At 45.0% G+C, this 14,080-nt stretch overlaps 2 protein-coding genes across 2 annotated transcripts in view; both read right to left on the bottom strand.

The window, feature by feature from the left end:
* LOC130215835 (rootletin-like) overlaps window positions 1-8,532 on the bottom strand; it is a 30,301-nt gene extending 21,769 nt beyond the window's left edge. Inside the window, exons 1-5 of the mRNA XM_056447680.1 lie at window positions 8,338-8,532; window positions 8,012-8,141; window positions 5,575-5,711; window positions 3,304-3,495; window positions 3,160-3,219 (exon numbers count right to left, since the gene is read on the bottom strand). Of these exons, the coding sequence (XP_056303655.1) occupies window positions 3,160-3,219; window positions 3,304-3,495; window positions 5,575-5,711; window positions 8,012-8,141; window positions 8,338-8,388 (570 nt within the window). The 5' untranslated portion in view covers window positions 8,389-8,532. The remainder of the gene's footprint in view (window positions 1-3,159; window positions 3,220-3,303; window positions 3,496-5,574; window positions 5,712-8,011; window positions 8,142-8,337) is intronic.
* Window positions 8,533-10,617: 2,085 nt separating this feature from the next.
* Window positions 10,618-14,080, bottom strand: part of necap2 (NECAP endocytosis associated 2) — a 5,200-nt gene continuing 1,737 nt past the window's right edge. The window contains exons 3-8 of the mRNA XM_056448341.1: window positions 13,961-14,065; window positions 13,790-13,871; window positions 13,512-13,620; window positions 13,170-13,317; window positions 12,620-12,707; window positions 10,618-11,360 (exon numbers count right to left, since the gene is read on the bottom strand). Coding sequence (XP_056304316.1) covers window positions 11,315-11,360; window positions 12,620-12,707; window positions 13,170-13,317; window positions 13,512-13,620; window positions 13,790-13,871; window positions 13,961-14,065 — 578 coding nt within the window. The 3' untranslated portion in view covers window positions 10,618-11,314. The remainder of the gene's footprint in view (window positions 11,361-12,619; window positions 12,708-13,169; window positions 13,318-13,511; window positions 13,621-13,789; window positions 13,872-13,960; window positions 14,066-14,080) is intronic.

Below are 14,080 nucleotides of genomic sequence, written 5' to 3' on the forward strand. Positions count from 1 at the left end.
GATAAACGTGAACAACAGCGACACCGGTGGAGATAAACGTGAACTACAGCAACACCGGTGGAGATAAACGTGAACAACAGCGACACCGGTGGAGATAAACATGAACAACAGCGACACCGGTGGAGATAAACGTGAACTACATCGACACCGGTGGAGATAAACGTGAACAACAGCGACACCGGTGGAGATAAACGTGAACAACAGCGACACCGGTGGAGATAAACATGAAGTACAGCGACACCGGTGGAGATAAACATGAACTACATCGACACCGGTGGAGATAAACATGAACAACAGCGACACCGGTGGAGATAAACATGAACTACAGCGACACCGGTGGAGATAAACATGAACAACAGCGACACCGGTGGAGATAAACGTGAACTACAGCGACACCGGTGGAGATAAACATGAACTACAGCGACACCGGTGGAGATAAACATGAACTACATCGACACCGGTGGAGATAAACATGAACAACAGCGACACCGGTGGAGATAAACATGAACTACAGCGACACCGGTGGAGATAAACATGAACTACAGCGACACCGGTGGAGATAAACATGAACAACAGCGACACCGGTGGAGATAAACATGAACAACAGCGACACCGGTGGAGATAAACATGAACTACATCGACACCGGGGGAGATAAACGTGAACTACAGCGACACCAGTGGAGATAAACGTGAACAACAGTGACACCGGTGGAGATAAACGTGAACTACAGCAACACCGGTGGAGATAAACATGAACAACAGCGACACCGGTGGAGATAAACGTGAACTACAGCGACACCGGGGGAGATAAACGTGAACTACAGCGACACCAGTGGAGATAAACGTGAACAACAGTGACACCGGTGGAGATAAACGTGAACTACAGCAACACCGGTGGAGATAAACATGAACAACAGCGACACCGGTGGAGATAAACGTGAACAACAGCGACACCGGTGGAGATAAATGTGAACAACAGCGACACCGGTGGAGATAAACGTGAATTACAGCGACACCGATGGAGATAAAAACAGGCAAACCTGTATTAAGATCTCTGAAAAGATGGACTAACGAAACAGAGCGGGATCTACAAGCCTGTTGCTTACAGGAATGGGGATAGGGCCTTGTATAAGCAGGCCAAATACACACTGGAAAAGGAGATCAGAGTCGCAAAAAGGAACTATTCTGAGAAACTAAGGAGTCAGTTCTCTTCCAGCGACTCAGCATCCGTGTGGAAAAGTCTGAAGAACATCACAAACTACAAGACACCATCCCCCAGCACTGTAGACAATGAACGACCTGCAAACGACCTGAATGAGTTTTACTGCCGGTTTGAGAAAACCCCCCACACCCACTCTGAACTGCTCTTCATGCCACCATTAACACCTCCACCACCCCCCGCCTCCCTCATACCTGCCCTACAGTTCAGTGAAGAGGAGGTGCGCCAGGTCTTCCGGAAACAGAAGAGGAAAAAAGCACCAGGCCCAGATTTTATAACACCAGCCTGTTTAAAATCCTGTGCTGACCAACTGGCCCCCATCTTCACCCTGATCTTCAACAGATCACTGGAGCTGTGTGAAGTGCCCTCCTGCCTCAAACGCTCCACCATCATCCCCATCCCAAAGAAACCCAAACTTACAGGACTAAATGACTACAGACCGGTGGCACTAACATCTGTGGTCATGAAGTCCTGATGCTGGCTCACCTGAAGGACATCACTGAACCCTCACTGGACTCTCTTCAGTTTGCCTACAGAGCAAACAGGTCTGTGGATGATGCGGTTAATATGGGACTGCATTATGCTCTGCAACACCTAGACAGACCAGGGACCTATGTGAGGATGTTGTTTGTTGACTTCAGCTCGGCGTTTAACACTATCATCCCAAAACTTCTCCTGCCCAAATTAACTCAGCTCTCTGTGCCCACCTCTGTCTGTCAGTGGATCAACAGCTTCCTAACGGACAGGCAGCAGCTGGTGAAGCTGGGAAAATTTTCATCTAGTATCCGCACAATCAGCACTGGCGCCCCCCAGGGGTGTGTCCTCTCCCCACTGCTCTTCTCCCTGTACACGAATGACTGCACTTCAAAAGACTCCTCTGTGAAGCTCTTGAAGTTTGCAGACGACACCACACTTATCGGCCTCATTCAGGACGGTGACGAGTCTGCTTACAGACAGGAGGTTAAGGAGTTGACTGTCTGGTGTAGCCACAACAACCTGAAGCTCAACACGCTCAAAACAGTGGAGATGTTAGTGGACTTCAGGAGAAACCCCCCTGCTCTCCCCCCACTGAGCATCATGGACAGCATTGTGGCAGCAGTGGAGTCATTCAGGTTCCTGGGCACCACCATCTCTCAGGACCTGAAGTGGGACACTCACATTGACTCCATTGTCAAAAAAGCTCAACAGAGGCTGTACTTTCTTCGTCAGCTGAGGAAGTTTAACCTCCCAAAGGAGCTGCTGAAACAGTTCTACACCTCCATCATTGAATCAGTCATCTGCACATCAATAACTGGTTTAGCTCAGCTACTAAACACGACCTCCAAAGACTACGGCGAATAGTTCGGACTGCTGAGCGAATCACTGGTACAACCCTTCCTACTCCCCAAGAACTGTACTTATCCAGAGCGAGCAGAAGGGCTGCCAAAATCACTCTGGACCCCTCACACCCAGCACACTGCCTCTTTGAACTGTTACCTTCTGGTGGACGCTACAGAGCACTGCGCACCAGAACAGCCCGACACAGAAACAGTTTCTTCCCTCAGGCAATCCATCTCATGAACACTTGATGATAATAATTGTGGAACCAACATCACTACTGCTGTACACTTTTATACACATATACACTTATTTAACAACACACTTTACATGCCAATTTGCACATAACAGCTGCACATATAACGTTGTATATAGTAATAAACATGTACATACACTTGTCATCTGTATATTTGCACTCACTACTTACTTCTGTTTTTAAATATATTTATGATCTGTTTTTGTCCTGTCTCTGTAATCCTGTTGCACTGTAGAAGCTCTGTCACCAAAACAAACTCCTCGTATGTGTGAACATACCTGGCAATAAAGCTCTTTCTGATTCTGATAAACATGACCTACAGTGTGTTGAGACAGTAAGGCAGGATGTTGTGTGTTGTTATACTGACATTGGATTTCTCCAGCAGCGCCTGTTCAAGATCTCCACACTTCTTCTTGTACTGGAGAACCTGCAAACACAGATAGACACACACACACAGATGAACAGTGAGCGTGAGTCTCCAGTGTGTGCTGATCTGAGGTCAGTGCTCCACCTTGGCCTGTAGTTTCTGCACGAGCGCTGCTTGTCTCTGCTGGCCCTCCTGATAGGCTGTGAGTTTGCGCTTGTACGCCGCCTGCTCCTCCTCCAGACGCCGCCGCAGCTCCACATTCTGCTGCGCCAGACTGCCAGAGTCTGCAGCCTCATTGCCGTCCGCACCCGCATCCAGACGCAGAGCCTGCTCCAGCTGACACACACACACACACACACGCGCACATGCGCACACACACACGCACACGCACACACACACACGCACACACACACACACACACACACACAGTGAGCTGATAAACACAGATAAACTCTTCAAGTTCAGCATTTCTGCAGACATAAAACAAAATAATTCACAGACACGCTGAAGGACAACAGACACATCTCTAGACTAGATCCCTTCAGAAGACCCTAGCAACCACCCTGCAACACATTAGCAACTATTCTAAAGACCCTAACAACTATGATAACACCTTGGTAACAAACACAGCGCACCCTGGCAACCACCCATACCAACTTAGCAAATAAACAATCTTAGCAACCATTCTAAAATAATAGCAACTGCCCACAACACATTAGCAACTATTCTAAAGACCCTAGCAACCACACATACCACCTTAGCAACTGTTCTTAAGACCCTAGCAACCACCCATACCATCTCAAGCAACTGTTCTAATGATCCTAGCCACCCCCACAAGACCTCAGCAACACAGAAGGTTCTAGCAACCATACATACCACCTTAGCAACTGTTCTAAAGACCCTAGCAACCCTCCATCCCATCTTAGCAACTGTTCTAATGATCCTAGCCACCCCCACGAGACCTTAGCAACACAGAAGGTCCTACCAACCACACATTCCACCTTAGCAACTGTTCTAAAGACCCTAAACAACCATACATCCCATCTTAGCAACTGTTCTAATAATCCTAGCCATCCCCACAAGACCAACACAGAAGGTTTTAGCAACCACAAATACCACCTTAGCAACTGTTCTAAAGACCCTAGACCCTAGCAACCATCCATCCCATCTTAGCAACTGTTCTAATGATCCTAGCCAACCCTACATGATCTCTGCAACAACACAGAAGGTCCTAGCAACCACAAATACCGCCTTAGCAACTGTTCTAAAAACGCTAGCAACCACTCACACCATCTTAGCAACTGTTCTAAAAATCCTAGCCACCCCCGTAAGACCTTAGCAACCCAGAAGGTCCTAGCAACCACACATACCACCTCAGCAACTGTTCTAAAGACCCTAGCAACCATCCATCTCATCGTAGCAACTGTTCTAATGAACCTAGCCACCCCGACAAGATCTCTGAAACAACACAAAAGGTCCTAGCAACCACAAATACCACCTTAGCAACTGTTCTAAAGACCCTAGCAACCACCCACACCATCTTAGCAACTGTTCTAATAATCCTAGCCACCCCCGTAAGACCTTAGCTACGCAAAAGGTCCTAACAACCACAAATCTCACCTTAGCAACTGTTCTAAAGACCCTAGCAACCATCCATCCCATCTTAGCAACTGTTCTAATGATCCCAGCCACCCCCACAACATCTCTGCAACCACACAGAAGGCCCTAGCAACCACACATACCACCTGTGTTACAAACCTAGCATTTTAAAATGTTTGGGGTTTTGTGTGGCAGATTAGTGTGTGGTTATATTTGAACAGATCAGTCAGTATCCGTCACACTCATAGACATAATTACCAGAGTAAACAGAAATAGCTGATGACGTACAGTACTGGTGTTGTGGTGTTGTGCTATGATATAATGAAGCTGTACTGCACACAGGTGAAAACATCACAGCCGGCCCTCAGGAGCCCCAGTCTGTTGACCGTCACCATGACAACAGGCCACTTCACTTCATTCCACAGCCGTCACCACAGAGACGCAGACAAAAGGCAGAGAGAGTGTGTGTGTGTGTGTGTGTGTGTGTGTGTGTGTGTGTGTTTGCATGGCTTTAAGTGTGTGTTTGGCAGCATCTTTGTTTGAGAGTCTGTCTGTGTGTGCGTTTGAGAGTGTGTGTGTACATGTGTGTGTGTATGTGTGTGTGTGGTTGACCAAGTATGTTTGAGAGAAAGAGAGAGTTTGTGTGTGTGTGTTTGACAGTGTGTGTGGAATTGTGTGTGTGTGTGTGAGAGTGACTTTTTGTGTGAGTTTTGTGTAAAGTGTATTTTTGTGTTTAAGTGTGTGTGTGTATGTGTGTGTGTGTGTGCGTGTGCGTGTGTGTGTGTGTGTGTGTGTGTGTGTGTGTGTGTGTCTCACTCTCTCGCTGACGGCGCTGTATTTGATGGCCAGCTCGTCCCGCTCTGCTCGACTGTGTGCCAGCAGATCCTCCACTCGACTCAACTCACTCTGGAGAAGATGATTCTCCTCCTGCAGAGACAGACCTGACGACATGACTGCGCACACACACACACACACACACACACACACACACACACACACACACACACACACACACACACACACACACACACACACGATGGTCAGTTGAGATTATCAGTATAACCTTAGTTGTCTGATATCCGCTCCAGCTAACATGTTTGTGTAGAAACATTCTGAGAACATTCTTAACTCTAACACACACAGGTAGAGTTTTAAAAGTGTTCAACACGTCACACTACATATTTTAGAAAGAAGCCACCTGAAATATGTGCTGCAGTGTTTATGAACCGTACTATAGACTGGAGGAACTATGATCTTAATTTGTATGCTAATACTAAAACTCAATGGGTTTTTTGAGTGGGATTTCAGTTAAATCTCCTAAATAAGGTCTGTGGCTAACACAAACTCAAGATATTTCACGTTTTACTCTACAACATTAAACCCATCAGCTACAGCTCACTGTTGATTTATTAAATCAGCTACGCTCCTTTAAACAGACGGCTGTATCAAGATGCTAAATGGGACCACAGGCGGTGTCGTTACACGTCATCGAGCTGAACTGCTGTGGAGCGCAGCCCGCTTGTGTTGGGCTTTTGGGTTTGTCTGTGATTTTGGATTGTCATGAACAGTGTTTGTAGTGTTTTTGGGAACTCATATAGTGTGTAGATAATGCCTTCACTTGTAGAGACTCAAGACAGAGTCATTTGTTGATCCTTTATTTTAATTAAATGATATAATGAAGATCCTGCAGTGCAGCCTGCCTCTGTCCTGCTCTCAGTAATGTAAACGTCTGAATAAATGTGTAAAGATTGTCATTTTAATCGACTGTTCGTCTGTTTTTCTCCATCTGAACACATTTATCTCTGTCGTATCTGCAGTGTTTACACTCCTCCTTCATATCTACAGCAGATGTGTCTGTATGGGCTGCCTTTCGCTGTTCTTCATGATCAATAAATAGAGTATTGAATGTTGTTGTCCATGATGGAGCCTGCAGGAGTATAGACCTGTCCCTCACGCCTCATTTCTGTCGTCTGGGGTGAGCGGGCTGTGTGTACGCAAGCGATACGCTTATTTAAACATGTCTGATGATAATACTGTCGGCACATTTACACACACAGTTTCAAATACTTCTACAACAACCGTAAAGCACAACTAAATCTATTTCCCATGTGAAAACTATCCAGAAGGCACGTCGGGCTCTATACAGAGCTGTTCTTGTGTATTTATTTGTTGATAATATACAGCGTGGAGTATAATATAATAAAGAGAGAGAGAGTAACTCTATTTCTATTAATAAGCTTGAGAAGTCATCTGTAGCAGGGTGGTGCTGACGTCACAGGCGAGCGCCGCGAAGACTCTATAGTCTGTTCATAGCCTAATGTTAGCTTTTCAGCTCTTGCGTTCGCATTGAAGACCCAGAAGTGCTGAAAGCTGTGTTTCGGTGTGAGGATTATCCGGCTGGACATGTGTAAGTGTAATCAACAGTGTTTGAACACTGAGCTTATTATTCGCACTCTTCGAAAGGCCTATGGGGACTTTAGCGAGGGAACCAGTTTTATGCTAGCAGCCGATTAGCCTACAAGGTGACGTCATAGTTCCTCCACTCTATAGTACAGGTTGTTGCTAGATCAGATACGTTTGCAGCCGGAGGGTAATGAGAATTATTTATATTATTTATTAAATTTCCCATTTATTGTATTTTATTAACGTCTACCCCCACCCTAAAGCCCACCGTCACAGTACTGTAAAAATATTGATTACTGTTATACAGTGTCATAATAAAATGCTGCTATATTAATGTGCATATCGCACGTCCGGCCGGCCGCGTATCTGATCTAGAGTTTACCTACAGTAAAGCCCTCAACGTAATCAGTTGTGGTGACTCTGGTTGCTATGGTAACACTACAACTACAGTAATATAAACAAATGCGCCAGTACTGTAGTCTTCTACAGCTATAGGGTATATTATCCTACAATACAGCACAGTTACTGTAGTAAACACTACAGTACACTACAGGATTTAGTACAGTTGATCAGTTCACTAGTTATTACAGTCTGCTGGAGCATTGATGAACACACAAACACAGAGCATACACATTCACAATAGTACAGCTCAAAAACACTACAGTAGCCTAATTATATGTGGAGATGTACATAACTGATGTGATTGTTCCAAAACAACATCTTAAAAACGTTAAACAAACGTCCAGCAAATGTTTACAGATTTCAGCTCCATGAATGCTGTATGAGTGGTGGTTCGGGCACATTATTAAACAGCAGGTGCAGTAGAGGAGCAGGTACAGTAGGGTCTCACCGGCGTCAGGACTCAGGTTCCGGGACACGATCTCGCGCACGCGCGCCGGTAAACTAACCGGAGCCTCATCTGGAGCAGAGCCTCGAACCGTCAGCCGCTTCTCCTCGGCCAGAACACTGTCCTCCAGCCTCTGAACGAACACACACACACAGAGAGAGAGGGTTACAAGGTGTGTGTGTGTGTGTGTGTGTGTGCAGCAGATGGACGCGGCGGTGGCCGGTGTATATTTAGATCAGATCAGAACACACACCTGCGGAGTCTCGGAGCTAACTAATGACACCGAGAAATCTGAAATATACCGAATACACAGAGTAAATGAAGCACACCTGAATCACAGCCTCGAGTTTGGACTCGCCCGCGGCTCCAGAAGCGCTCATGGCGGGATTACTAAAGTCATCAGAAACCGACCAGACTAATTAACGGAGAATCCCGAGCGAGGAAACGGCAGAAAACCGCGCAGCGGGGAAATCACGTGGACGCGCAAACCCAGATTATAATCCAGTTATTCCGACCCGTCCCGAACAGAGCTGCTAAACACACTGAGGGGAGAGAGAGGGTATAGGGGGAATATATATGAGGAGAGAGAGGGAGAGAGAGAGAGAGAGAGAGAGAGAGAGAGAGAGAGAATATATATGAGGAGAGAGAGAGAGAGAGAGAATATATATGAGGAGAGAGAGAGAGAGAGAGAGAGAGAGAGAGAGAGAGAGAGAGAGAGAGAGAGAGACAGACAGCAGGAGGCTTTAATGAGATTGGCTGAGATTATATGAGCAGGTGCTCGAGCAGCACGGATTCAAAAGAGAAACTGAAAGAGCGACAATATTAATAGTCACAGTAAATAAATAAATAATTTAGTATAAAGTATAGTATATAGTATAAAGTATAAATAATATTAATGAGCAATAAAATAAAGATAAATGAAGCGGTTAGTTCAGCCCAAACTGAACATCACTGCATCATTACTCAGCCTTCACTCGGAACACACCTGTTTGAGTTTCTTTATTCTGTTGGACACAAAATAAGTTATTTAGAAAAATGTTGGAAACCTGTAACCATAGCAGGACAATATACACTATGGACAACAATTGTTGTTTCTATGATACCTTTAAAAATATCTCCGAACTGTTCAACAGAAGAAACTCCTCTGAAAGAAACTCACTGAGCTAAACTGAACTGAACTTAAACACTACAATCTGAACTACACTGTTCCTATTTACTGTGACCTTTTATGTGAAGCTGCTTTGACACAATCTACATTGTAGAAGCGCTATACAAATAAAGGGGAATTGAATCATCAGGTTTAAAGCACCTGAGGGAGAGTACACAGCGAGTACATTTTCATTTTGGGTGAACTGTCCCTTTAAACAGCAGCGGCAGCAACACAATGCCAGACTTCCATCACATATGATCTAACATTAATGAAAACTCCTCGTGTTCTTGTGTATTAAAGAGTGAGAATCGAATTTCTGGCGTTAAATAATATAAACATTAGGCTAACGCTGCAGTTTAGCATCTTACTACCCATCACCATGACAACAGCCTATCAACACACACAACCACAACAAAGCCACACTGAAGGAACATGATCCAGTCAGAAACTGAGGACATTATCTTTGGAAGTACTTTACACGAACAAACACGTTTGTTTATTTGTTTACAACAGCAGGTGTGGTTAAACTGTAATTACAGATTTAAACATATTCAAAGCGAGATGTGAACGCGCGGCTCGTGCGCGCCCCCCTCAGGATGCACGTAAATCTCTGACAGGAACTACAAACTCCACTTTCAGTGCACGAGCGTCAAACACACAGCTGACATGTTTAACAGTGGGTGTCTGTGTTCCCATACATCACACCGAGTGTCTGTTTCGTGTGTGTTACAAATCGCTGAAAAAATGCGCACAACTATTAGTTATTAACACACACACACACACACACACACACACACACACACACTCGAGCTGCAGGAAGACGCGACGCTAATTCAGCTATATTGCTAATAAACTGCTTATAAACACGATATGAATAATATAGTCATAACCAGTGGTCGGTTATCGTTATTAAATCATCACTCACTCATCCGTCATCATCATCATCATCAGCAGCAGTCGCGCCCGAGCGCGGAGGAAATCACGCGGGATTCACCGCATCAACTCCGCACTGAATCCACATTAAATGCGGTTTACAGTCCGGATGGAAGTGTGTGTGCGGTAACAAGAGTGTGTGTGTGTGTGATGCTCAGTGTGGACTCTTTCCGGGGTCACAGCGACTTCCCGCGCATATAAAAGACCCCAAATCACGGTTCGGGAACCGAAGCCATGAGCTCCTGTGTGTAAACCAACCCGAACACAGCACTCAGACCGCGACATTAAACACTAATGAGTCTAATCTGCTTCATTAATAATTCATATAGTCTATAAACAAACTCACCTGACAAATCTGCAGCTCTCATGACTCCTCACACCTGAAACTACAACAAAGCCGGCATGGAAACACACTCATGTTTACTAAACTATATGCAAATGAGCACTCATTACATATTCATAATATTCCATATGTAGATACGGAAAATAAACCTCACAATTAGCGTTTATAATAATAAACAGAGAGTGTAAATACAAGAAAAGGTTTATTGACATATAAACCATAACTCTGTACATTCTACAGGTGTTTGATGAAGGCACTTGAAGGAAAGATTCAGACAATATCAAGAATAAAACTCTAAATCACCAGGAAGTCAAAGCATATAAAGTCTGAGGTTAGTTAAAAATATAGATATATATATATATAGACGCTGAAAATCACCTGCTTACACACATACAACATAAGCTCTGAGTCCTGATCACATGACCGACGGTTAATAACAACACACGAGGAAACAAACGCTGCTTTAGACATCAACAAACGCGAAACACACACCATCCTCAGATAAACGAAGAGATTTACAGGGGCTGGGGGTTTGAGTGTTCAATACTTACGCTCTAATGAGGAGTCAATAAGAGGAAGTTAGTGTAGGAACTTCCTGTAAACACTCTTGACTCTCTTTATTCTTTTAATGTGGGCTGGGTTTGGGGGCGGGGCTAGCAGTGTGACCGGCCAATGGCAGAAAGGGGAGATTGAGTCATCATACTGAAGCGCTTCAGCAGACAGGCGAGATGATGCTGAAGTGTGTGTTGAGTCTACAGCAGCTGGAATGCAGTGATTTCTGCCAGCGCAGGACGATTGCATAGAAAACATCTGTGGAAAACCGCTGGTGTCACATTCACAGCTCCGCACGTTCCCTTTCTGAGCGTCCAGCAGCGCGACTCTAGAACTGAACCCATCCGGATCCAGAGCGAGAGTCCTGAGCAGACCTGATACACACACACACACACACACACACACACACACACACACACACCTTTACTTTTATCATCATACTTAACAAAACCTACTATAGTTTCATATGTTCTGTTTACTGTAAACATCACACATGCTTTGGCAATACACGAGTAACATTTATGACCAAAATAAGGCAAGTGTGAATTGAATTTTGAGAGAGAGAGAGAGAGAGAGAGAGAGAGAGAGAGAGAGAGAGAGAGAGAGAGAGAGAGAGAGAGAGAGAGCAGGAGGCTTTAATGAGATTGGCTGAGATTATATGAGCAGGTGCTCTGTTGTTTATTTCTAATTTATTGTTTATTTTATTCATTTGATGATGCAGGTATCGTCTATATTTTATACATAGTTTGAGAATACTGTACAAACTAGAACATGAGAGAGGAAGAGACTGAAAAACAGAGGAAGACAGAGATGCAGAGGTATAGAGATGGACAGACAGAAAGATAGACAGATGGATAGATGGATAGACGGATAGATGGATAGACGGATAGATAGATAAATGGACGGACGGATGGACGGATAGATAGATAGATGATAGATAGATAGATGGATAGATAGATAGACAGATAGATAGAAGGATAGATGGATAGATGGATGGATAGATAGATAGATTGACGGATAGATAGATAGATAGATAGATAGATAGATAGATAGATAGATAGATAGATAGATAGATAGATAGATAGATAGATAGATAGATAGATAGATAGATAGATGGATAGATAGATAGAAGAATAGATGGATAGATTGACAGATAGATAGATAGATAGATAGATAGATAGATAGATAGATAGATAGATAGATAGATAGATAGATAGATAGATAGATAGATAGATAGATAGATAGATGATAGATAGATAGATGGATAGATAGATAGAAGAATAGATGGATAGATTGACAGATAGATAGATAGATAGATAGATAGATAGATAGATAGATAGATTGACAGATAGATAGATAGATAGATAGATAGATAGATAGATAGATAGATAGATAGATAGATAGATAGATAGATAGATAGATAGATAGATAGACGGACGGACAAATAGATAGATAGATGGATAGGTGGATGGATAGACGGAAGGATGGACGGACGGACGGACAGATGGATAGACAGATGGATAGACAAACAGACAGACAGTCAGATAGATAGATAGATAGATAGATGGGCGGACGGACGGATAGATGTGTGTGTGTGTGTGTGTGTGTGTGTGTGTGTGTGTGTTTTACTGACCCAGATCCTGCAGAAGTGAAATCACCCCACAGGTCCTGAGAAGGCGGAGCCATAATGGGGGCGGAGTCTCCAAAGTCTAATAGTGTGCCTGTAATGGGAGGAGCTCAGTGTTAGACACGCCCACTGAAGGGCTCAGCACTAGCTGTGTTTCTATCCAACACTAGAATAAAGCATGAGTGAGTAAAGCAGCGTCTTCAGGCACTGACAGACAGAACAGAGTCCACACCTCAGCTCCTGCTACTGGCACAAACATCATCATCATCATCATTATTAATCTCTAATAAATGAGCTGCGGATCAGAACAGCAAACACAGTGAACACGGTGGCTTCTGGAGGAGTGAGACGGGAGCAGACCGATGATCAAGACAGTTCTGGAGGGAATAATAATACTGAAGCACTGTGATGATGGACTGATGGAGGACTGAGGCCTCAGCACAACAACATTTGGCATCTGCTCCACAGTGTGGCTGACTCTTCTGCTGGTACTGCAGTGTCGAGTGCAGCGCGCTCCTCTACCGCTGTGTGTGAGCTGTGTGATGTGGGTAATCACCTGTGCTGGGTGGAGCGGGCGCTGTGGTGGTGCTGTGTGCTGGGGGTGGAGGAAGCACAGCTCCAGCTTTCCCCGCAGGAGGAGGAGGAAGAAGACCAGCAGCAGCTCGAGACCGCAGCGGACCACCAGACTCCTTCTTCTTCATGTTCTGACAGACAGACAGACAGATGGTTGAGAATGCTGAGTAGTGTACAGTAGTGTTGTGTTGCACTGTCACTGGGCCTTATGTCCTCATGGGTCCAGTTTAATCATGTGTGTGTGTGTGTGTGTATCTGTCAATCTGTAAGTGTGTGTGTTTGTGTGTGTGTGTGTGTGTGAGACGGTCTGCTCTCTCTCTCTCACCCCTATGTTGATCTTAATGGTTTGACCCTCTTTAAAGCCCAGGTCCAGTTTGGGCACCGAGTCCTGCACAGCCTCCTGACGGGCCAGATCACTCTCCTGCTTCACCCACCTGTGGATGACACACACACACACACACACACACACACACACATCATGAGGATCTCCAGCACTGCAGGTCAGACACACACAGACACACACAGACACACACACACACACACACGCACACACACGCACACACACACACACACACACACACACACACACACACACACACTCACTTAAAGTGATCCTGCAGAGCGACGTTAAAGTCGAAGGAGTCTCCACGGTCTGCGAACCCGAGGCCGATGAAGGCGTGCCGTCCTGAAACACACACACATCAGCTGAACACACTCTGAACACACTCCCCTGAACAGCAGCAGCAGTAAACACACACACACACACACACTAACCGTTTCCATCCTCGATCCTGATGACGAAATAGCGGCTGGATTCGACCACGGCCTCCACCACACTGCTGGGGTACTGATCCACTGCAGCCTGAGCGAACAGCTCACCTGACACACCACCCA

Source organism: Danio aesculapii, chromosome 22 (assembly GCF_903798145.1).
Source record: "Danio aesculapii chromosome 22, fDanAes4.1, whole genome shotgun sequence".
NCBI lineage: Eukaryota > Metazoa > Chordata > Actinopteri > Cypriniformes > Danionidae > Danio > Danio aesculapii.